Source organism: Mastigoproctus giganteus, chromosome 6 (assembly GCF_048544385.1).
Source record: "Mastigoproctus giganteus isolate SK-2022 chromosome 6, ASM4854438v1, whole genome shotgun sequence".
Lineage (NCBI taxonomy): Eukaryota > Metazoa > Arthropoda > Arachnida > Uropygi > Thelyphonidae > Mastigoproctus > Mastigoproctus giganteus.
Window position 1 is genome coordinate 154,874,007 of NC_143580.1, and position 27,040 is coordinate 154,901,046.

At 36.9% G+C, this 27,040-nt stretch overlaps 1 protein-coding gene across 1 annotated transcript in view; it reads left to right on the forward strand.

The window, feature by feature from the left end:
• Positions 1–25,057, forward strand: part of LOC150084668 (tectonin beta-propeller repeat-containing protein 2) — a 262,877-nt gene extending 237,820 nt beyond the window's left edge. The window contains 2 exon segments of the mRNA XM_090376317.1: positions 8,450–8,717; positions 24,837–25,057. Of these exon segments, the coding sequence (XP_090232443.1) occupies positions 8,450–8,717; positions 24,837–24,985 (417 nt within the window). The 3' untranslated portion in view covers positions 24,986–25,057.
• The last annotated feature ends 1,983 nt before the right edge of the window (positions 25,058–27,040 follow it).

Sequence of the window (27,040 nt, forward strand, 5' to 3'; positions counted from 1 at the left end):
TTGATCTATATGGTGTAATGGTTATTGAAAACACAAAAAAAGTTTGAAAATTACAGACTTTTTACAGGATTTAATGATTAGGACTTTTTGCATTTTCATGTTTGTTGTGTTAGTATTATAGAGAGCTTTATGTGTTAACTTTTATTTTAGAAATAAACAAGGAGTTACCTTTTATTCACCCAGTGGGATTTCTTCTTTACCAATTCTCCTTGGCGCCTCCGTAGCCAGGTGGGAAGGAGCAGCAGTGGTAGCACACGCTTCTTGATTAGACCGGGGTTCGAGCCCGTCACCACCAAATACGGAGCATGCGGAAAGGTCAGGGCATGACCACCGCACCGGAGCAATATGGCCTTAGTTGCTAATGCTCCTAAAAACCAAATAACAACAACCAATTCTCCTTATGCAAATAAATTATGAAATGATACGCTAAAACAATATTACATAATTTAAAATAATTTAAAACTCGTAATGTGTTCCTCACTATTGACACACGGGCAATCCAAAACCCCAGGATCACAGTGGTGAACCCCAACCCAACCCCAGAAATAACAAACCCCCCATGCAACCTTTAGTGAAGGAAAACATTTTGTCATAAACACGAATTTGAAATACTATTAAAATGAGATAAAAGTACGATAAAACAATGAATTTAAAATCCACCGAAATTTCCTCCCTTAAGCAGATTAAAACTTTTCGACAAGTGTTACATTCACAGAGTCGAATGAAACTAACAAAATGTGTGTGTTCGGAACCTTATAAATAGGAGATTATTCTTTGGTACACATGCATTCGAATGACCATGAATCAGATATGAGAAATGGACGACGAATGATATAAGGAATGCCAAACTGGAATTTGGGGAGTACAATGTGTACAGAAAGGATAGACAGGATAGGAAGGGAGGAGGTGTTATGCTGTTAATAAAGAAAAACATAAAATCAAAAGAAGTGCATCCAGTTGATATAGATGAACAGTGCACTGTTGAGTCAGTTTGGTGTGACATAAGCACTGCGAAAGCAAAAATTAGGGTAGGAGTGTGTTATAGGCCTAATGACTCGAATGAGTACAATGAACAATTGTACAGAGAAATAGAGTGGGCTAGTAAATCGGAATGTCTTATAATGAGGGATTTTAACTTCCCAGATATTGACTGGAACTTGTGGGTTGGGCACTCACACACTAGTCAGACTTTTGTGGATTTATTGGATGATTGTTTTCTGCAGCAACATGTTCGAGAGGCAACCAGAGAAAGTAATACTCTTCATCTGGTTATCAGCAGTGATCATTCATGTATTAGGAATTTGCAGATAAAAGAGAGGCGCCTCCGTAGCCAGGTGGGAAGGAGCAGCAGTGCGTAGCACACGCTTCTTGATTAGACCGGGGTTCGAGCCCGTCGCCACCAAATATGGAGGATGCGGAAAGGTCAGGGAATGACCACCGCATATCCCGGAGCAATATGGCCTTAGTTGCTAATGCTCCTAAAAAAAAAACCAAAACAAAAAAAAAACCAAAGCAGATAAAAGAACCACTAAGTGGCAGTGATCACAGTGTACTGATGTGGGATTTACTTAAAGATTTAATTACCATCAGGGGTAAAGGAAAGGGTTTTTGCTTCCGTAAAGGCGAGTACAGTGGTCTCCGACAGTTTTTAAATTCTCTACAGTGGGATCAACTGACAATGTTACCAACAGTAAATTCTAAGTGGGAAGCATTCAAGGAATTAATCGTGGAAGCTACTAAAAGTTTCATACCTATTAAGAAATATTGTTCAAGGTTTAGGCCTAAATGGTTGTCAAATGAACTAATGAGACTCGTAACAGAGAAGAAAAATGCATGGGATGCATATAAATTATCAAGCGACTCAGAAGCCTATGGCAGATATAAGTTAATCTGTAATCAGGTCACAAAGGAGGTTCGGCAGGCGAAGGCAGATTACGAGAAATCCTTGGCAAAAGATGCTAAGAAAAACATCAAGGATTTCTTTACTTATATAAACTCAAAAAGGAAGGGGATGAATCTGATTGGTCCACTTGACATCGATGGTTCGACTGTTGATGATCCTGCTCAGATAGCAAACAAACTGAATGAGTATTTTGCATCTACATTCACACGTGAGGAATTATTAAGGTTTGAAAATGGCAGAAGGTTATCAAATTGTAGCAGGGTGCTTAATGATCTTGTAATAACTGAGAGCAAAGTGGAAGAGAAATTGTTGGAGTTAAACGTAATAAAAGCACCTGGGGTGGATGGGATCTATCCAGTTATATTAAAGGAGACGGCAAAGCAACTAAGCAAACCCTTGGCCATAATTATGAGAGCGTCCTTGGACAGAGGGGAGGTTCCCACGGACTGGAGATGTGCAAATGTATCCCCAATTCACAAAGGGGGGATCGAAGGGTGACACGAGTAATTACAGACCAGTTAGTTTAACTTCTGTTCCGGGTAAAATGATAGAGTCACTGGTTAAAGATGCATTGCAGGATCATCTAGACAAGACTGCAGCAATAATTCAGACACAGCATGGGTTTGTTAAGGGAAAGTCTTGTCTGACAAATTTGATAGGATATTATGATGTGGTTACAAAGGAACTGGATGCAAAAAATAATTTTGATACATATATTTGGATTTCAGGAAAGCTTTTGACACTGTTGCGCATGGAAGACTACTGTACAAATTGGAGCAGAATGGTAGTATTAAGGGTAAGTTGCTACAATGGATAAAAGGATGGTTAAGTGTGAGAAGACAGAGGGTGGTAATCAATTGGTGCTGCTCTTCTTGGACTAATGTTATTAATGGAGTCCCACAGGGTTCGGTGTTAGGTCCACTGTTGTTTTGTATATTTATCAATAATATTGATGAAGGTATATCAGGCTTAATGTCGAAGTTTGCAGATGATACAAAGGTTGGCAGGGTTATTAATGACAGTAATGGCAGTGTGCTACTGCAACAGGATCTAGATAATTTGGGCAGATGGGCTAAGAAGTGGCAACTGAACATTGACATATGCAAAGTACTGCATATGGGTAGAAGTAACCCCAGAGAAACGTACCAACTGTGTGGTACTACACTTAAGGTGGTAGAAAATGAAAAAGACCTGGGAGTAATTGTGCAGACAGTTATGAAGTTCTCTGAGCAATGCAGACAGGCTGCCAGGACAGGTCATGGGGTTTTGTCAATGATATATAGGAATTTTGCTAGCAGGGAAAAGGAGGTGATTATTCCTCTGTATAAGGCAATAGTCAGGCCACGCCTTGAGTACTGCGTACAGGTCTGGAGGCCTCATTTTAGGAAGGATGTAGATTTACTTGAGCGTGTACAGAGAAGGGCAACAAGATTGGTGAGGGGAATGAAGGGATCCTCTTACCAAGAGAGGCTTAAGTTCTGCAAATTGCAGTGGCTGGAGACTAGGCACCTGCGCGGTGATCTGATTGAGGTATATAAGACCTTGAATGGGTTGAGCATGCTGAATTCTGATGGGATCCTTCCACTTGTTCAGATTACATACCTAAGGGGGCATAAATTCAAATTAAGAAAAGACAGATGTAGAATGGATGTGCGGAAATTTGCCTTTAGCCAGCGGGTGGTTAATTGCTGGAACAAACTTCCATCTGTCGTTGTGGAAGTTGATAGGTTGAATAAATTTAAGGAGGAACTGGACAGGCATTTGGAGGTAATGGTGTGATTTTTTTTTTTTTTTTTTTGGCTGATGCTGCATAAGCTCATACATTTGCTTTCTTGCATCACATGCCACTGCTACTACTACTACTAATGTTAATAGTTTTTTTTGTAATTTCATTTCTAAAGTTTCGGCAATCAGTAACTTAATATAATTATGTTGAATATTTAAAATTTTCACTTCATTAAACATGAATGTGTGGTTTTTATTTATCACATGGAATGCTAGTTCCGATGCATTCGCATGTGATGCACGAACTGATGCTTCATGTTGCTTAACCCTCGAGTTTAAAATACATCTGGTAGATCCAATGTAAGAAGAATCACAATCCTTACATGAAATGTGGTAGATGAGGTCATGTGTTTGTTTGGAAGTCGATAGTACTGTGTGATTTTTTAGTGTTGCATAAAATTTACGGCCCGGTTTTGTTACTATTTTCATTTCTGTACCTCTAAAAAGGTTATTAATTTGTTTATACCAGTGTTCAACATACAGCATTGAAATAAAATATTTTTTTATTCATTCTGTCATTATGTTTGTTATTGATTATTTTGTCTTTAGCTTCTAATTTAATGCTATTGATAGAGGTAATATGGTATCCTCTATTTAGGAACCTATTCGTCAGTTCTTCTATTTCTATCTGTAGGGCAAGTTGTGTGGAAGAGTATTTGAATGTATTTCAGAACTGGTTTAACATGATTAACCTTTTATATGAGTATGGGGTGGTATCTACTATAGTGTAGGAACATCCCCGTATTAGTGGGCTTACGATAAATGCTGAAATTAATATTTTCGCCCTCCCTCTTAAGTGTAAAGTTTAAAAAATTTATGGACTTTGTTTCTTCTTGTTCTTTCTCCAATGTAAATTTTAACCTAATGTTCATATTATTAAAAGTTTGCAAAACTTTGTTTGTAGTGTCATAATCCATTATTATGAGGATGTCATCGAGGTATCTTCCATAAAATGTGATTTTTGCTAAAAACTGTGTTAAATGTATATTTTCTAATCTACCTAAATACAACTGATACCGCTCAAGTTTAAACCCATAGGCAAACCGAAAATCTGTCTATAAATCTTACTTTAAAATAAAATATAATTAGCCTCAACCAGTAACTTAATTAGCTTAAATATTTCTTTTTTTTTTTGGGCAACTTTGTACTGTTAATGCTAATAGTGTTATTGTTTAATAAATCCCAAATTTACATCCAGCACATATATTACATTAACATTAGTGTATAATGAAACTACATCAAGGGAAGATAATTTAACTCCCACCACAATTTTACAGTCTTTTAAATTTGTATATAAGGTATAATTATTTATACTATATTTTAATACCTGCCGAAAATACCCTACTCATAATACAGATGAAATAAAGGTTTGCAAAAATAGTATGAATCTTTCTTCATATAAATTAACTGAACACGAAGTTGCTCTGTTAGAAAAAGGTTTAAATTATAATCTACCCCCACGTACTCTACCAAAGGAACAGTTAGTAGTAGACCTTGAATTTAGTCTTAGAGACATCCCGTAAAAAGATATTTTCATCCAACAAGTTAATCAGATCAAAAAACAATCCTAGAATGCCAGGTGTACTGAGATTAAATAGAAATGAAGCTATTGCTTTATGGAAATTAAGGGAAAATAGGAATATTGTAATTCACAAAGCTGAAAGGGGGACACTGTAGTCATTTTAAATAAAACAGATTGTAATAAAAAATTACAGGTAATTATATCAGATAGTTCTACCTACCAAGAGGTAGACTCTTCCATATTATATTTCATAATCAGGTCAATCAATACAACAAAATACTTACTTCATATCATAAAAGGAATTACATTTGAGAGGTGGTAAATGAAGTTTAACATTGACAAATGTAAAGTACTACATATGGGAAACACCAACGTATCAACTCTGTGGTACTACACTGACAGTGGTAGAGAATGAAAAGGACCCTGGCATAATTTTGCAGGCAGATATGAAGTTCTCTGAGCAGTGCAGATGGGCTGCAAGAGTAGCTCATGGTGTCTTATCAATGATATACAGGAATTTTTCTAGCAGGGATAAGGAGGTGATTATTCCCTTGTATAAGGCAATGGTCAGGCCACACTTTGAGTACTGTATACAGGTCTGGAGGCCTCATTTCAAGAAGGATGTAGAGCTGCTGGAACAAGTACAGAGAAGGGCAACAAGATTAGTGAATGGAACAAAGGGTTGCTCTTACGAAGAAAGGCTTAAGTTTTGCAAAGTACAGTGTCTGGAGACTAGGCACCGGCGAGGTGATCTGATAGAGGTGTATAAAGCCTTGAATGGTTTGAGCATGCTCAATGCTGATGGAATTCTGCCTCTTGCTCAGAATAATCACCTGAGAGGGCATAAATTCAAATTGAGGAAAGACAGATGTAGGATATATGTGTGGAAATTTGCCTTTTGCCAGCGGGTAGTTGGTTGGTGGAACAGACTTCCATCCCTTGTTGTGGAAGTTGATAGCCTAAATAAATTTAAGGCTCAGCTGGACAGGTATTTCAAATGAATGGAGGGGTGAAGTGGAAGTTTTTTTTTTTTTTTTGGCTGATGCTGCATACGCTTGCTTTCTTGCATCATATGCCTCTACTAATGCTAATTTCAGTGGCACAACTAAAGCAACTAAAAGCTAGAACAAATAATGTACCTCTTTGGACAAGTAAAACTGCTGACCGGGCTAGCCGGGTGGTTAAAGTGCCTGCCTAGCAACCGAAAGGTCGCGGGTTTGAATCCCACCTCGGGCTTGGATCAAAGTACTGCAAAAACCTTGGGAGGTGCATTATGGCCACAGAAGCTGATGCATCAACAACTACCAAAAAAAAAAAAAAACAAGTAAAACTACACAAAACTGGACACCCTATTCGGCCCATAGTATCATCAAATTTTGCTTTTTCGGCCTTGGCAACATATTTTTATTGGATTATAAAACCTTTTCAGCAGGTATTAAAATATAGTATAAAGAATTATGATACTCTATATACAAATTTAAAAGACTGTAAAATTGGGATAGGAGTTAAATTATTTTCCCCTGATGTAGTTTCATTGTACACTAATGTTAATGTAATATATGTGCTGGATGTAATTTGGGATTTATTAAAAAATAACACTATTAGCATTAACAGTACGAAGTTGCCCAAAAAAGAGATATTTGAGCTAATTAAGTTACTGGTTGAGGCTAATTATATTTTATTTGAAAATAAGATTTAAAGACAGATTTTCAGTTTGCCTGTGGGTTTAAACTTGAGTGGTATAATATTGGAGTTGTATTTAGATAGATTAGAAAATATACATTTTCTAATCTATCTAAATATACAGTTTTTACCAAAAATCACATTTTATGGAAGATACCTCAACAACATCCTCATTATAATGGATTATGACACTACAAATGAAGTTTTGCAAACTTTTAATAATATGCACATTAGGTTAAACTTTACACTTAAGAGGGGGAGCGAATATATTAATTTCAGCATTTATCCCCCACAAATACGGGGATGTATTTGTGGGCTTACTCATACTCATATAGAAGGTTAATGTTAAACCAGTTCTTAAATACATTCAAATACTCTTCTGCACAACTTGCCCCACAGATAGAAATAGAAGAACTGACGAATAGGTTCCTAAATAGAGGATACCCTATTACCTCTATCAATAGCATTAAATTAAAAGTTAAAGACAAAATAATCAATAACAAACATAATGACAGGGTTAATAAATATTTTATTTCAATGCCATTTGTTGAACACTGATATAGACAAATTAACAACCTTTTTAGAGGTACAGAAATGAAAATAGTAGCAAGGCCGGGCCGTAAATTATATGCAATACTAAAAAATCACACGGTACTATCGACTTCCAAACAAACACATGACCTCGTCTACCACATTTCATGTAAGGATGGCGATTCTTCTTACATTGGATCTACCAGATGTATTTTAAACTCGAGGGTTAAGCAACATGAAGCGTCAGTCCGTGCAAATACGTTGGAATTAGCATTCCATGCAATAAATGAAAACCACACATTCCTGTTTAATGAAGCCAAAATTTTAAATATTTAACATGATTATTCTAAGTTATTGATTGCCAAAACTTTAGAAATAAAATTACAAAAAAACTTTATTAGCATTCGTCATCCATTTCTCATATCTGATTCGTGGTCATTCGAACGCATGCATACCAAAGACTAATCTCCTATTTATAAGATTTCGAACACATGCATGTTTCGTTAGTTTCATTCCCCACTGTGAACGTGACGTCGAAATGTTTTAGTCCGCTTAAGGGAGGAAATTTTAGTGGATTTTAAATTCATTGTTTTATTGTGCTTTTATCTCATTTTAATAGTATTTCATTCATATTTCAAATTCACGTTTATGACAAAATGTCTTCCTTCACTAAAGGTTGCATGGGGGGTTTTTGATATTTCTGGAGTTGGGTTGAGGTTCACCACTGTGATCCTGGGGTGTTGGACTGCCCATGTGTCAATAGTGAGGGAACACATCATGAGTTTTAAATTATGTAATATTGTTTTAACATATCATTTCGTAAGTTATTCGCATAAGGAGAATTGGTAAAGAAGAAATCCTACTGAGTGAATAAAAGATAACTCCTTGTTTATTTCTAAAATATTAATAGAACGTAGGAAAAATTGAGCATATGTAGGGTCTCATTTATGTAGTTAACTTTTATTTAGTGTTTAATGCAGTAGTTTATGAGTTATTTTTGTTGTTTGATGTGATTCATTTTTTAGGTCTTTGTTGGAGAGAAGTGTTATATGGTCTGGGCTATAGATAATAAAAAGAATGTTTATGTAAGGGAAGGAGTTGCTCCACATTCACCTATAGGATTGAGATGGATTCCTGTGCCAGGAATTCATGTAAAAGATTTGTGTATCAGTGGTAGCGCAGTTTGGGCTATTAAACCTTCTGGGAAAATATATCGAAGATTTGGAATTTCAGAAACTAATTATATTGGAGATTACTGGAAGCAGATTCCAGGAAATATATCTGAGCTTTCAGGTAAATGCATCTAAATTTTAAATTTCTTTGACATTTCTTTATTTTCCAGGTATATATGTTCTCATGGAACTGACAGAGCTTTCATATGTTGGAAACAATTGCCGAAGATCTGAAATTATAGAAATCACTTATGGTAGAGATTACTGGAAGAAAATTTCTAAAATTACATTGAATTAATTTTTTTTTTTTTAATTTTTTTTTAAAATTTATTGCTTTTCTGCAATTCAAAAAGAATTCTGTTTATCTGAAACAATTGGGACCAAGGGTATTTTGTATAGTCAGTGTTTTGGATAATGATTTTAAATACTCTGTTTTTTGTTTTGTTATGTTATTTGGTTTTTAGAAGCATTAGCAACTAAGGCCATATTGCTCCTGGGATATGCGGTGGTCATTCCCTGACTTTTCCGCATTCCCCGTATTTGGTGGTCACGGGCTCGAACCCCAGTCTAATCAAGAAGTGTGTGCTACACACACTGCTGCTACGGAGGCGCCCGATTTTAAATGCACTCCATCTGCATATAAAAGGAGAGTAGTGAAAAATAAATAAGAGAAAATTACATTAATTCAGCAAATATAGTGCAATATCAATATAATGTGCCTCTTCATACCACAGTTTTGGATATGCTGCAGGTATAATCATGTCTGCCAAAACAAATTATGAAAAAAGTAGCATGTTCCAAGAAGTAGCAATTTCACATTATAAACTGGAAAAAGTGAATACTGTATATACTCGTAGCTGCTGTACATCCCACTACCATATTTACAAGAGTGGAAATTAGAAAAAAATTAGCTGTATATTTGCTTTGATATATTCAGTTTCAGAGTAATATTTTCCAACAACAGTATTCATTAGAGACTAGTTACTGTAGACATCCAGTTTAAAATCCCTACACTCAGTGATTGCTGTATTATGACCACCTTATTTGTAATGGTGTGTATGTATACAAGCTACATATGCCACATAGCGTGCAGTATAAAAAGCCAAACAGCTTTGGCTGTTTGGCATTTTTATACAAATGCAAAATTACCACTGCTGCTAGAACAGTGGTAATTTGCATCTGGTCATGCAAGTCAAAGTGATAAAATAGCAGTCCTGGGATGTAGAAAAGATATCAGGAAGTTTCAAAAGGGCATGATTGTGGGAGCTCATGGATCAGGTGCTTCCATATCAGAAACTGCACGTCTTGTCAGTTGCTCATAGCCCACTGTGGTTAAAGTGTACAAAGAATGGTGTTGAATGGATCAGACCACCTCCCTCTGACAAAACTCTAAAAGATTATGCAAGGTGGATGTTCGTGGTGAGTGAAGACAAATTGATATCACAATACAAATGCAATAATTATCCCAAATGATGATGCGCCACACACTCAGATCTATGGGGTTTCACAGCAGATGACCCAAGAGATGATATCTCTTCACCACTGGTCATCATCGACAACAAAATGAAAATGCTGTGGTGTCAACAACATGCTGGTTGGAGGACTGGAAACAAGTGCACTGATTGGATGAGACCAACATGCCAGTGGACACTTTCATGTGTGATGCAAGCAGCATAAGTCCATGGATCCATTGTACATGGCACCCACTATCCACACAGGTAGTGGTGGTTGCTTAATATGGGGCATGTTTTGCTGGCAATAACTTGAACCCCACATGGGCCCTGCATGTTGCCTTTTTCCCACATACAGAAACAGAATTTTCTGCGATGCTAATACTCCATGTCATCGGGCCCCACACTGTGCACAAGTGGTTCATTTTGATTGGTCTCCAAAATCACCTGACCTCAATCCAATTGAATACCTGTGGGATGTTTTGGAACAGGAAGTGAGGTGTATGGATGTGCAGCTGCCATCTATTCTGATATTGTGGAAAGCCTTTCAGACAGCATGGCTGCAGATCCTTATCAACATCTTCAGACATCTAGTGGAGTCAATGCCTAGGTGAATAGTGGCTGTTATCTGTGCAAACAGGACCCAACGTGATATTAGGCAGATGATCATAATTCAGTACTCATTGAGTGTTTTTCCAAGAGAGGAAATTGGCTGTATATTTGTTTTGATATATTCAGTTGAAGAGTAATTGTTGCAAACTCATCAGAGACTAATTACTGTAGACACCCAGTTTCTCCTCTTGACTAGAGATACAGTAAAAGAGTATATCAGTGAAACGCTAATTACAAACAACTACCTCTGTAGGGAAGGATGACTACTGTTAATCAAGTGCGTTACATTAGTTACAAAGTCAATTTTTGTAAACAATAGCACATGACAGCCTTTCTTCAACCAGAAGTTACACTTAGGATAGCAAAAACTGCTGAAGGCTAAACTAGATAAAAACATACATGAACTGACAAGTGATTTATGGAGAAATCATATTACTTCACTTTGGCACTGATAGGCCAGACAGTTTAGTTTTGATTTAGTTTTCACAAAACATGGTAATTCTAGGGCATCAGAGATAAATACACAGCAAAATTAGTAAATCAGTAGGACTGAAATAATGGCCACCAAAAGAAAAAATTATACAAATTGAAGAAGGCTGTTGTTGTTGTTGTTGTTTGGTTTTTAGGAGCATTAGCAACTAAGGCCATATTGCTCCGGGAATATGCGGTGGTCATTCCCTGACCTTTCCGCATCCTCCGTATTTGGTGGTGACGGGCTCGAACCCCGGTCTAATCAAGAAGCGTGTGCTACGCACTGCTGCTCCTTCCCACCTGGCTACGGAGGCGCCCAAACAAATTGAAGAAAAGTTAAAGATTATCAAAAGAGTTAAGAGTGACCAAACAAACTGCAATATATTTTTCAAGTTTAGAATTTTTTTTTTTTATGTGAACCCCAAACACGAGAGGTATTAGAACCTATAGTACTTAGTACCGTGCTTGGGTTTGAGGTGAAAAAGACGAAAGAAGATATTTGTTGACATTGGACTTGAACTTCTCTAGATTGTAATTTTCAGGAAATACGTATGAAGGAAGCTGTTCCAGAAAATGGCAGTTGAATGAATAAATGAGGAAGATGAAAAGTTGGTTCTGTGGGTTTGAAGTTGGACAGTAAATGGATGTTGGCTGGTGGCGGCACATGTTCGGACTGTTTTGAAAGAGAGAGCAGGAATTATAGAAGCCAATTCAGAAGAACAGTGCCCATGGAAGTATCTGTAGAAGAGGCATGCAGCAGAAACAGAGCGTCTATGAGAAAGCGAGTGGAGAGACTGTTAGAGATGAATCATTAATTAACCTAACTGCCCTCTTCTGAATGGAATCAAGAAGCCTGAGAGAGGTTTTGGGGGCACCGCTCCAGATGTGGGAACAATATTCCATGGCAGGGCAGATTTGTGATTTATACAGAGTGAGCAGCTGTTTGGAAGAAAAGTAATGCCAAGAGCGAAAGAGAAAACCAAGTTTTTTAGATGCAGAGGAAGCAATATTTGTAATGTGCTTGTGCCAAGAGAGATTAGAAGTCAGGGTAATCCCCAAAAGAGATATATCATTTTGCCTAGAAATCGGAGTGTCACTAAAGATAAGCATAGGAGTAGAAGAATCCTTTTTGCGAGATATAAGACAAGACTGAGTTTTAGAAGGGTTGAAATCAACTAAGTTATCTTTGCCCCACTGGAGAATTACCTGAAGATCGGCATTTAAGGAATTGGTAGCAGATTTTCGAGAAGTTGAAGCTGATTGAGCAGGACAAGGTTTCTCAAAATGGAAAGTTGAATGCAATGTGCTATCATCGGCAAAACTATGGATAGGATTTCCAGTCAATGGAAGAAGGTCATTGATATACAAGAGGAAAAGAGTGGGGGAAAGAACTGAACCTTGGGGGACACCGGCATTAGTGGAGAAGTTAGAAGACAGAGAGCCATCTACCATCACCCTCAGTGAGCGATCAGAGAGAAAACTGGATAACCAATTACTAAAAACATTTGGCAAACCATAAGATGGAAGCTTATTTAGAAGACCTTTATGCCAAACACGATCAAAAGCCTTTGAAATGTCAAGAGCAACTACTTGTGTTTCACCGAACCTTTCCATTGAATTAGTCCATAAATGGGTAACATAAGCCAGAATATCACCAGTGGATCGACACTAACAGAATCCCTACTGGTGATCATTGATCAGACGGAAGGTTTCTATGTAGTTTAAGAGTTGGCGGTTAATTGATTTCTCCATTACTTTAGAAAGAGTAGAAGTAATTGCAATGGGACGATAATTGGATGGGAGGGATTTGTCACCCTTTTTAGGAACCGGCTGGATATGAGCAAATTTCCAAGCAGAAGGAAAAACACCTTTGGAATAAGAAAGTGAAAAAAGGCGGCAAAGAATAGGAGTAAGTTCAGGAGCACGGGTTTTGAGAACAAGTGGAGAAATACCATCAGGACCTGGAGCTTTCTTAGCATCAAGATTCATCAAAATCCTTCTGATATCCTTTTGACGGAAGACCATGGGAGGCATTGAATGGAGCGTGTTGGGAATGGTGGGAGGTGTTTTACCAAGATCATTAATACATGAGCTGGAAGAAAAATGGGATGCTAGCAGGTCAGCTTTATCCTTAGCTGAAGTGGCAACAGAACCATCTGGTTTGGACAGAGGTGGGAACAAAGATGGGCAAAAGTTGCGGCCAATAGCTTTGGCAAGAGACCAGAATGCTCGGCTACCATTAGGGCAAGAAGCAAGTTTTCTACTCTTAGCCTGTTCAAACTCTAGTTTGGACTGATTAATAACTGCTTTACAACTGTTGTGAGCTTTGGTGTAGGCAGAAAATGAAACTGAAGAATTAGATACAAGCCAATTATGATATGCAACATTCTTCTCTTGGACAGCCTTAGCACATTTATTGGAAAACCAAGGTTTAGATAAAGGACGAGATTTTAAAGTGGAGTGTGGGATAAGGGATTCCATTCCTGCAAGAATAATTTCACTGACACGATCTGAACAAACGTTGACATCAGAAGTTTTGAAACAGTAATCTGACCAAGGAAACGAAGAAAAGAAGTCTCGCAGATCATCCCATTTTGCATTCTTGTAATGCCAAACAACACGTGGTTGGGAATAGCCATGAGATAAAGGTTCCATTGGAGAAGAGACAATCACCAAGTTGTGATCTGAAGTGCCTAAAGGACCTCTCACTTCGACCGTGTACTTAGAAGGGTTGTTTGTGAGAAAAAGATCGTATTCTTGTAGGTAAATGAACAATCTGTGCTAGGTCATTAGTAATTGCAAAAGCCTCAGCATCTCGACCTGCTGGGTTGGTGTGACTAGAAAACGGAAGCCAGCTGGAGTTGTGAACATTAAAATCACCAAGGAAAATTACTTCACTGTTAGGAAAGTTGGACTGGAGAAAGTCAAGTTGCAAAGAGAGGAAGTCAAAGAGCTCCAAGTGATTAGTGGAGTTGGGAGAACGGTAGAGACAACAGATGAATTTGACAGAATGAGGTAGAGAGATTTTAAGCCAGAGAAGATCAAAGAGAGGAGATTCCAAATTGCCAAGTCTCTGACAGGGAATATCAGAACGGACATATGCACAAGTACCACCTTTGAGGCGAAAGGAATCATACAGCGAATAATTTGGGCATCTGAGATGAGCAGTAGATGAATCAACCGATAACTGAGATTCTGTCAGAAAAAGTACATGGGGTTTGGCAGACTGCAAGTGGAAATGGACATCGTTGAGATTAGAATTGAGACCACGTATATTTGTGAAATGAATTAGGAAATCCTTGGGAGGTTTAGATCTTTTCGCAGATAAGCTTGCTCTATTAGTTTGACAATTCATGGTGTATTCAATAGTAAGAAAAAGTAGGTGGGACATGCTGTATGAAGTAATGAAATTTTTGGATATGGCATACATGTGGTAAGAATATACCCAGATCCTTGACATAACGTGGCCTCGACAATGCTCCCCGCATACACACTACTCGGACTCCCTCCAGTCACTATCTGGCAGAGTAGAGGTAGCAAGATTATACACTAGCTGATCCGGAAGCTTCCTAGAGAGTTACCAATAGGTTCAGTCCAGTGTACTAACTAGCGGCCGGCCTGCGAACACCGTTTTTAGAGCTGTACCCTCGAAATGTAAGGAATATTGGATCTCGCCACGACGTTCATCATAACCTCAAAAGTCATCAATCATACTGCACGATGGAAGAGATAGAGACGGGTTGACCGGAACTTAGCTCTAGAGCAGGGGTGGGCAACTTTTTTCGTCAGCGGGCCGAATGAAATTTTCGTATCATGATGCGGGCCGAATGAAATTTTCGCATCATGATGCGGGCCGGAATAGATTGAACGATTTTATTAAAAAAATCAGAACCTAAAAAATGTTATATTACTTGAATTACCAAATTATTAATGTATTTTTAAAAAAAATATCTGGATGTCCAATTATCATTGAAAATGCGGCATTCGGCATCAATTTTTCTTTTTTTTTTAATTGGCTCATTTTATGGGCTATAAATTATATTAAATTAAAAATTGTAATAATTAGAAAAGGCATAAAACATAAAATATCTCGCACCAATATTATTTTTTTCAATAAGAAGTCAAACCCAAAGGAACTTCGTTCGATCGATGCTACAATAATAATTAGGAAATAACTCTTTTTGACGCTGCGTAGAATCACTTGGTTACTGTTGTACTGGCCGCAATTCCCGATTGAACCGAATTAAGCCGAACGTTTACGGCGAGTGTAGTCAGGTATGGATTTTCTATATTTATGCATTTACCGAGGGGGCCGGATTCAACATCATCGCGGGCCGGCTGTTGCCCACCCCTGCTCTAGAGACTAAACATGGGTTCCACCACTTCAAGCCTCCAATAAACAAAGTGGTAGTATTTCACCGGTTGATGAGAGTCATCTACCACCTAGTACTGCCTGGTAACATAGAGGGGCGACGTTCCTCCATGTGGTGTGGGCGCCACACCACCTGGGTGGTCACCCACCATGTACTTGTGCATGGAGGTTATACCCAGGATTACTAAAAGTCCCACCATCGTGAAGGTGCAAGCAGAGGATTTGGCTGTCACAGACCGTCCGGACTTTGCCGAAATTGGGTCCACTTGACTTGAGTGTCACCCGAATATCAGTTCAATCAGCGTTTTAGACTCCCAGGTAGCAAGTACAGCTTGCTACCTGGGAGTCTTGTCTGGCATATCTGAGAAAATGTCTGTGACAACCTCAAGTACCAGAATTGCAGAAGGAATGAGCCATGGTTGGATGAAAGAGGAAGAAAAACTATTCATTCATCAATTCTGAAGAAGATGAAGTAGGCTTCGAAAGAGACAAAACTAGGTTGTGAAAACAGTGATACATGGTCCAATGCATTAAATTTTAGCTAGAGCTTATGCTTTTACTGTACTCGCCTCTTAATCCATGTGGTTGAAGATAATGAATTGAAATTTAAAAAATGCCCTAAGGCAAAAAGAAGTGCACAACTCTTTTCTCAGGTTGTCATGCATAATTAAACTATAATATGGGCCAAGTACCAAGAGTCTTAACGCGGCATTTCACGACATTTCGTGAAATGTCGTCAGTTGGGTATGCCCTGGAAAAGAAGTTGTGAACTTTTATAAATTAACTTAACTCCCAGGATGCACTGTTAAAGCATGTGTTGGAAATTTTATATATGTTAGATGCCATATTGGCAAAAGGTTTGCAGGTAATTTCATATTAAGAATCTCATTTTGTGAATTTTGACAGAACCATTCAACAGCCAAGGCTTCATATGATAATAATTTATAATTAGAATTTGATCTCATTAAGGTTATTGCTGAATCTATTTGAGGGTTATGGTTATGTGATTGTGGGTGTTGGCTGTGCTCTGTTACGGAAATAATTTGACTGAAAATTATTATTATGATAATAAGCTCTAGTATTTACGGTTCTAATTTAACAGTTGTGCTGCCGATATAGCATGTGTTGTTACAATTGTGTTGGCATTTGATAAGATATATTATGTTGTTTATATCTTGAATGTTGTATATGTTTCTTTGTATATGTTAAATAATGTACCTAGTCTGTTATATAAAAAAATCTGCATAATATCAGTACCTGAAAATATGTTACGGATTCATCGGGCTAACTTGACTATGATATGAAAGTATAATTCTGATGCATTATTTATTGTTATTTAATTTAATTGTTTCATTGTAAGAGGGTTATTTATTCTATTTTTTGCTTCTGAAATAGTTTTTTGTATTAACTGTATTGTGTATTTCCTCTTTGCAAAGGCATTAGTTAAATATTGTATTTCTATTTCTAAGTCTTCTTGTGCACGACAGTATTTTATGGTGTTGTAGATTTGATTGTGATACTGATTTTTTTCACACTGTCAGGGTGATGTGAATAAAAATATAAAAATTATAAAAGTTTACAACTTCTCCATGGCATAACCAACTGATGACGTTTCACAAAAGTCATACGTTAAGACTCTTGGTACTTGGCCCATATTACAGTTTAATTGTGTATGACAGCCTGAGATAAAAGTGGTGCACTTCTTTTTCCTTAGTGCATTTTTTAATTCATCTCGCTTCACTTGAATTTTATATCTTCAACCACACATATTAAGAGGTGAGTATTGTAAAAGCATAAGCTCTAGCAAAAATTTAATGAATTTAATGAAATTCATTAAATTTAATGGATAGTATGAATCAGAGCTGTAATACTCAATATGTTCTACGTTGATAATAATATTAGTAAATTAATAAGAGGAGTTTACCTCAATATAGTACGTGGAACACTTCCGTATGATACCCTCCAGAAATTAAAACGGAAAAAACGAAAAAATCGACAACTTACCGGTCCATTAAAGTAAAATATAAATAATTAAAGTAAAATATAAATAATTAAATAATCAATTTAACACAATTCAAAATCAATTCAAAACAATTAAAATTCAAATTAACGTAATTAAAAGAATAACGAAAATATTCAAAACGATCTTCCTTCCTGAAGCTGACAATGCTTTTCGACCGACTGTCGTGATCACAGGAATGAAAATCACCGAATCAGGCAAAACCTGCAACTTAAATAGTGATTATGTGTCTTCGCGCATCCGCGTAAAGGTCCACGCATCGGAGATCAAATATGGCCGCCGAACATTAACAGAATTCTCGTGTAATTTAATTTCAATGGTTTCTGCAATTAATAGTCGCGTATAATTACGTTGAACGTTAAGTATTTTGGCCTCGTTAAATAAAAAAGTATGTTTTTCGTTAATGGCATGAAAGGCTAATTCTGACGCTGCTGAACGAGAAGCACGAACTGAGGCTTCGTGTTGATTTACACGAATATTAAGAGAAAACCGCGTCGAACCCTGATAAGACGAGTCGCAATCACCGCAAGAAATGTTGTATACTAGATCATTAATTTGTGTTGCGAACGCGGAAAGAACCGAGCGATTGTTCAGTATAGTGTGTAACTTCCGTATAGGCCCAGCTATAATTTTAAATTCGGTATCTTTAAAGAATCTGTTAAGCTGTTTGTGCCACTGTTCAACGTATGGGACAGAAATAAAGTATTTTTTGATATTACTATTGTTGATTGGTGCAGTATTTTGTATCCTATCCTTAGCTTGTACCCTAATTCGATTTATTGTGTTAATGGGATAACCCCTGTTCAAGAATCTGCTAGTTAATATTTGTATTTCTGAGTCCAAAGCAGAATCGGTCGTTGAATATTTATAGGCATTTAGAAATTGATTAAAGATAATCGATCTTTTGTAGGTGAACGGGTGGTAGCTATTATAATGTAGAAGCATACCGGTGTTTGTGGGTTTTCGATAGATGCTAAATTGTATTTTGTTCGAGTCCCGGGTAAGCGTGAAATTTAGAAAGTTTAATGATTTAGTATCCGTATCTTCCCTTTCCAATGTAAATTTGAGTCTAGAATGAATATTATTAAACGAATGTAAAATGTCTTGGATAGTACTACTATCGGTAATAACTAGAACATCGTCTAAATACCTCCCATAGTATGTGATACGGGGACGAAAAGGTGTCAAATGTATCTGCTCAATCGTTGAGAGATAGATCTCTGACATTAAGCCACTCAGGCTCAAACCCATTGGTAATCCAAAAATTTGTTTGTACACCTTGTCTCGAAAGGTGATGTAGTTAGCCTCAACTAATAGTTTAATTAAGTGAAAAATTTCCTTAATAGGCAGCTTCGTATAATTAGTCGGTGTCGAGTTTTTATTTAACATATCCCAAATAATATCCAATGTGTATTCAACGTTTACATTCGTATATAATGATGTAACATCTAATGAGAATAAATTGTCATTGTCGCCGAGTCTACAGTCTTTAAGATTATTAAATAATGTATCGTAATTCTTAATCCCAAATTGTATAACCTGTCTAAAAGGTTTTATAATGTTATATACATATGTGGCTAAGGCTGAAAATGCCGAGTTCCTGTAGGAAACAATAGGTCGAATCGGAAATCCAGGCTTGTGTAATTTTACCTGACCAAAAAGTGCAGGAATATTGTATGTTCTGGACTTCAATTCCTTCAACTGAACCATAGTAATGTAGTCGTTTTTACGATATGTGGTTAACGTTTTATTGTATTGATTTACCAAATTGGTAAACAGTGTCGGGTCCACTTCACGATAAGTGGAGGTATCAGACACAACTGAATCTAACTTATTAATATAATCATGTTTATCTAGTATTACCACTGTGTCTCCTTTATCTGCCCTCTGTATAATAATGTCCTTATTTTCTCGAAGTTCTCGTAAAGCTGAACTGTCATGTGTATTCAATTTAGGAAGTCGCGTTTCTTTTATGTTATTCACTACTTGGTTAACTTGTTGAATAAATACATCTTTTTGTGGAACACTACGAAGTCCAAATTCAATATCAATTACGCATTGTTTTTTTGGCAGCTTTCGAGGTGGTAAATTATAATTTAATCCTTTGGATAAAAGTGAAATCTGGTCCTGCGATAGTGTACACGAGGAAAGATTTGTAACCTGTTGATATGTCGGTTCGTTGGATACTGGGTGAGGGGGTGTTCGTGAACTAGCCGACATATTCTGTGGTAGTGCGTTATGTGTCTGTGGGGGGGATGTCACCCAACTCGTGTGAACTTGGTCGCAAGCTCGCGACAATGTGTTAGAATTCGCATGAACGTGTCTTGAACTATTCGATAATGTTTGCAACTTATTAACGTGTCTGTTTTTTATCTCTGAGGCTTGTGCTTCCCGTCGCAAATCTATGGAGGTCTTCAATACAGACCAATCGTTCGGATGTAGATAATTTTTTAATTTATCGCGAAGCTTCCTAACCTGGGAAAGGTATTTTTGTTTATCCGAATATCGAGATTTTAAGGCAAGCTTAACAATATTACGTGATGTCGCCAGTGATAGTTGTTTTATGCCTGAAATTTTTTGATTTAAATTCACCCTGGCAAACTTCGGAACGATGTTGTTTTGAAGGCAATATTTTAGGAAAGAAATATGGTAACTTTGGGCCGAGTACCTTAGTGTAGATTTAATGTAATTTTGTACCAAGCCATTCAAAAAATCTCCCATAATTGTGTGTATCGATTGTATACTACTGGAGAGACAGGAAGTGAATGGAATAGTCAATAAGAGTTTGGAAATTAATTAGATTAGTATGAATTTCATTAAATTTAATGAAAACACGGTACTATAATTCCTTGGTAAAATTTATATAGTGTGTACCAATACTTATATAAGTGGTTTCTACAAAAAAATAGTGAAGGAGTACTGATAAATGAGGTAATTTTGAAAGCATAGGCACCTTAAATTTCATAATCTACTTGGTGGAGATGATGACACATTTAAAGCTTCTGAAGGGGGGCTTTGGAGATGGAATGCTCATCATTGGATATCCCAGGTTAGTCTTGTAGGCAAATCTACATTTGGTGACATTATAGCAGCAGAAGCATCTCCTGAATTTCTGCATAATGTGATTCGAGATAGTGAATTCACAGACAAACAGTTATACGGCCATGTCAAAACACTGGATGTTAAAAAGGCACCCAACAAAACAGGCATGAAAACTAACAAAGAGAGAATTACTGTGTTAGTTTTCATGCCTGATGCCTGATTTACTGATGCATAAAGCCATTATGCATCAGTAAAAGTCAAAGTCCCTGGTGTTTTTAGCATATCAACATGTGTTGGATCACTGCCCAGCTCATCCTTCTGCTGATACCCTGAAATTGAACGATGGCAAGATCAGAGTTGCATTTCTGCCAAGAAACACAGCTGCACTAATTCCTCCAATGGATCATAGTATTATTCAAGCCTTCAATACCTACTGTCATGGTGAGCTACTTGCTGATGTTGTGAACTCAGAAATTCAAGTTCTAGAATTTCTGAAAACATTAACAATGAAAGCCATTGCATACAATATTGGATTAGCGTAGGAGAAAGTAAGCTCAACAGTAATCAAAAACTGCTGAAAAAATGTATTGGAATAGATGAAATCACTAATAATAACCTTGAATTAGCGGCATTTTCAGAACAAGAAGCAAAGGCTGCTTGTAATGTACTTGGTAGCAGTCTTGGAGAAAATAACCTGGCTGCTCTGATTGAGTTGGATGCAGAAGCTCCAGTTGCAGATTATCTGAGTGAGGAAGAAATCGCAGCTTCTGTAAACAGTGGGAAGACAATTGACAATCAGAAAGCCAACAATCACGTAGGAAATAACTCAGAAGATACATGATACTTTCCTTACATGAATGATCCACAGGCACCTCTGTAGCCAGGTGGGCAGGAGCAGCAGTGCGTAGCAGACGCTTCTTGAATACACTGGAGTTCGAGCCCGTGACCACCAAATACGAAAAGGTCAGGGAATAACCACCGCATATCCCTGAAGCAATATGGCCTTAGTTGCGAAAGCTCCAAAAAACCAAATAACAAACAAACACAAACACAACGAAATCCACATTCATGTAAGGAAAGAGCACTAGAAATTAGCAAAGTGCTTGAAAACATTAATGAGGTGTTGGTGTGATTAGAATGTCAGGATGATAGTGAACATCTTTATTTATTGGATCTAACCACTATTAAAATTTTCAGAATGGAAATTTAAATGCAAGTCCATAACAGCATTGTGTATTAGTAGAATGCAAAGGGAAATATAACCTTTAATACTTTTAGCATTAGCAGAGGAATACGATGCAAGAAAGCAAGCTTATGCAGCATCAGCCAAAAAAAAAAAAAAAAAAAAACCATTTCACTCCAGCTGAGCCTTAAATTTATTTAGGCTATCAGCTTCCACAACAAGGGATGGAAGTCTGTTCCACCAACCAGCTATCGGCTGGCTAAGGCTAAAGGCAAATTTCCGCACATCTGTTCTACATCTGTCTTTCCTAAATCTGAATTTATGCCCTCTCAGGTGATTATTCTGAGCAAGAGGAAGAATCCTATCGGCATTGAGCATGATCAAACCATTCAAGGCTTTATGCCAGTGCCTAGTCTCCAGACACTGTAATTTGCAAAACTTAAGCCTTTCTTCATAAGAGCAACCTTTTGTTCCATTCACTAATCTTGTTGCCCTTCTCTGAACTCGTTTCAGCAGCTCTACATCCTTCTTGAAATTAGGCCTCCAGACCTGTATACAGTACTCAAGGTGTGGCCTGACTATTGCCTTATACAAGGGAATAATCACCTCCTTATCCCTGCTAGAAAAATTCCTGTATATCATTGACAATACACCATGAGCTACTCTTGTAGCCTGTATGCACTGCTCAGAGAACTTCATATCTGCCTGCACAATTACCCCCAGGTCCTTTTCATTCTCTACCACTGCCAGTATAGTACCACAGAGTTGATACATTGCTCTGAGGTTGCTGTTTCCCATATGTAGTACTTTACATTTGTCAATGTTAAACTTCATTTGCCACCTCTCAGCCCATCTGCTCAACCTTTCCAGATCCTGTTGCAGCAGCATAGCATCAGTAGTATCCTTAACAACCCTGCCAACCTTTGTATCATCTGCAAACTTGGACATTAAGCTTGATATACCATCATCATCAATATCATTTATAAATTTTACAGTATACAGTACTCTAGGTGTGGCCTGACCTGGGGGTAATTGTGCAGGCAGATATGAAGTTCTCTGAGCAGTGCATATGGGCTACAAGAGTGGCTCATGGTGTATTGTCAATGATATACAGGAATTTTTCTGGCAGGGATAAGGAGGTGATTATTCCCTTGTATAAGGCAATGGTCAGGCCACACCTAGAGTACTGTATACAGGTCTGGAGGCCTCATTTCAAGAAGGATGTAGAGCTGCTGGAACGAGTACAGAGAAGGGCAGCAAGATTAGTGAATGGAACAAAGGGTTGCTCTTACGAAGAAAGGCTTAAGTTTTGCAAATTACAGTGTCTGAACTAGGCACCGGCGAGGTGATCTGATAGAGGTGTATAAAGCCTTGAATGGTTTGAGTATGCTCAATGCCGATGGGATTCTTCCTCTTGCTCAGAATAATCACCTGAGAGGGCATAAATTCAAATTGAGGAAAGAAAGATGTAGGATAGATGTGCAGAAATTTGCCTTTAGCCAGCAGGTAGTTGGTTGGTGGAACAGACTTCCATCCCTTGTTGTGTAAGTTGATAGCCTAAATAAATTTAAGGCTCAGCTGGACAGGTATTTCAAATGAACAGAGGGGTGAAATGGGAGTGGTTTTTGTTTTGTTTTTTTTTTGGCTGATGCTGCATAAGCTTGCTTTCTTGCATCATATGCCTGTACTAATGCTAATGCTGTCAGAAGTCATGGGATACTTGCCATTATAAAAAAACATATTTTCTTCTCCATTCTAGCAATCAAGAAGTACTATGTACAGTTTGTACAGCTACAGTTGTCTTCCTTTGTCATTATATACAAATTACCCCTCTCCTCAAACTTCCGTATTATGTGGCATAACTCATTTTGTGACTAAGGAGAACATCTTGATCTTTTTTTATATTGTTTGAACAGCATGTTGCACAGGTTATCTTTATCTGAATACTTGAAATGAAAGCAGTTTGACTGTGTGACATTTAGACTCTCTTTATTACTAATGAAATCTCAAAAATCATGTTTTGCAAATTTTTGCTTCTCCACTTCAGTGATTGTAATCCTGCTGTTGCACCATCATGAAAAAAAAAAAAAAAAAGACTAAACTGACAAACCATCACAAAAGATCAGTCTTACAATTTGTCAGAAATGTATGATTTTTAGACTCTGTTAGTAATAAATAGTTTCTAAACTTCATATAAGTGAAGTGCTTTTATTTTAAAAATTTAGATTGCTCTTTTCGTTTGTTAGTGATATTTGCAAAGAGCAATCGAGTAAGTGATATCGTTTTGGTAATAGAGTCCAGTAAAGCACAGTTCTTAAATACAAGTTTAAATTTGAATGTTCTTCATTTTGTTCTAATATCTCTTCCATGGGCACATCATCAGAATATAATTAACATGATTCTTCTGTGCATTACTGTTTTCTCCATTTGTAGCACTTTATGGAACTATTTTATTTCTTTCCTATATTCCTTGCTGGGTTGCCTTGAATTTGTCCATTCTCAATTTCAGCTCTTTATCATTAGCCATTTTCTGGCTTCAGGTTATCAAAGTGATTTAGCTTAATTATAACCATCCTGTACTTCATATATCATTCATAATTAGTTTAAAGAAGCCTTTGTTCTTTCTGTAATCATTATGCATAGTGTTCAGTCTGCCTATTCAGATAATATAATTTTGTTTAGATATTGTTTATTTGTGTAGTCTTTCACAGTGCATTCGACTACTAGCATTTCATAGGATTCCTAGTAGTATTTAATCTTTTTCTAAGTATTATAGAAACACTTGCTAGTTCTTGCATGGATATTAAATTTCTCGTAATGCTTTCCTAATTCTTTTGTGTATTCTTTGTTTTTTTTCTAATAGCTATTTATGTACACCTGTGTAAATAGAGTACAGGAAAAGATAAAATGATTTGTTTGATTACTTAGTTTTCTTGATTTCATAAAACTACATTGTGTTATTCAGTTTATTAAATTTAAGGCCTAGATACAAAAGAATATATCCTATTTATAGTATATATTCATAGTATATATATTTATAGTATATATTGCATGCTTATATCTGAAAAAAAAATTTTTTTTTAATTTAGTTACCCTGGATGATGAGCTGTGGGGATTGTTTGAGGATCGATTGTATTACCACTCATCTCATATTCTGTCTTTTAAAAGTGTAGAGACAAAAATTTCACTGAAAGATTCAAGTTCTGCATACCAAGAAAATGACTTTGAAATACTTTGATTGTCTTCTGATCTAGTCAGGTTTCCCACGAAAACTGTATCCACACAATTGTTTTTATTTTTTGAAGAACTTTTACATATTTTTCATTATCAAAAATATGAAAACTGAATTTCATATTGTAGCAAAAGTATATAAGGTGAATCCAAAAGAGCATCATATGATTTGGCATCCCCTGATGTCACAGAAGGTCAAATTACATTCTTGTTTACAATCCCTAGCAATGGGAAAAACAGATCTAGATTTAACTACAGATTTTGCTATATGGCCTCAGAGAAGTTATAAAAAAGTTTGGAGGACAGTCATCCTTTCAGTGTTTTTCTGGCCTATTTAAACTTCTTTGATAATGCTGTGGATCTGATGCTCTCAGCAGAACAAACTTTGCCTTCACAATGAGTTGTTCTACTTTCAAACAAATGGCCTTGCCAAAATTTATATTATAGCATTAGTTATATTATAAAAATCTTTGCATTTCTAGTTTACACATTTTGTGCAATTTGTTTTTTATACGTTTTCCTCAATTCCAATTTAACTCTTGTTGATTACATGCAAATTCCTTGCACATGTTCTTACCCCTTGAACAAACAGTTTGAAAATGTTGTCAGTGGCATAAGAAAAGCTATCTATCTGTTATAGTTGGTGTGGGGAGGTAGAATCATATACACCCATATATCACAGGTATCATTGTGAATAGGATTAGTAGCATAAAATGATGCAGGCAAACTTATAAATCATCAGTCAAAAACAACTGTTTAACTCCTCTGTCTGATCCCTCTAATAATTTATTTAATTCTTCCTTAAGTTTATCCAAACCTGGTGAAAGCAACTTCTCGCATATTTATTGCATATCCACTGATATTGAGGGAGACAGCCAGAGAGAGTATTGAACTATTGAGATTAATTATTAGGATCATTGGACTTGGGAGAGATGGTATTAGTATTAATAATGGCCGCATGGTGCAAGAAAGCCTATGGCTTATGCTGCACCAGCAAAAAAAAAAAAAAAAAACCCCGAATAAAACAATGATAAAAAAAAAAATAAATAAAATAACAATAAATAATAAAAGAAAAGGAAATTAAACCTAACATCCTATACGCTTCCCTCACCCGAAGGTACTATCCAGATGACCTTTGAATTTCCCCAAACTGCCAGCCTCTACCACCCATGTAGGCAACCTATTCCAATAATTTACAACTCGCTGGCCAAAATAAAACTTCCTGCAGTCCAATCTAAACATTTCCCCTCGTAACTTGAATTTATGTCCCCTAGTTCTAGCTTCATATATAATCTTGAAAATTTCTTCCCCATTCATTTTACTGATGCCACTCAGAGCCTTAAACACCTCAATCAAATCTCCTCTAAGGTGTCTAGTTTCCAAACTCTGCAAGTCTTTCTGCAAAAAAACTCTGTAAATCTTTCCAAACTCTGCAAGTCTCGAAGTCTTTCTTCATAAGGATGCCCTTTTGCCGATCTCACCAGGCGAGTTACCCGTCTTTGCACCCTTTCAAGAAGCTCAATGTCTTTCTTTAGGTGCGGTCTCCATACTTGAACACAGTATTCCAAGTGTGGTCTAACAAAAGCCTTATATAATGAGATTATCACGTCCCTATTTCTACTTGCAAAAGTTCGATAGATCATAGATAGGATGCCATGGGCCTTCCTTGCAACCTGTTTACAATGCTCAGAGAATTTCATGTCTGACCGTATCGTAACACCCAAGTCTCTTTCCTCCAATACTGAGTTTAGTTAAACTCCACCAAGTGAATAGGTTTTTTTGGGATTACTGTTTCCCAGGTGTAATACCTTATACTTTGTTGGATTAAAGCATAGCTGCCATTTTTCTGACCATTCCTGAAGTCTATCTAGGTCTCTCTGAAGAAGCTCAGCTTGACAGTGATCATTAACTACTCTACCAATTTTAACATCATCTGCAAATTTAGACATCACGCCCTCTATCCTTCCATCGATGTCGTTTATGAAAATTAAAAACAACAGTGGTCCTAATACTTATCCTTGGGGAACCCCACTTCTTACATCAATCCAATCTGAGGAATAGC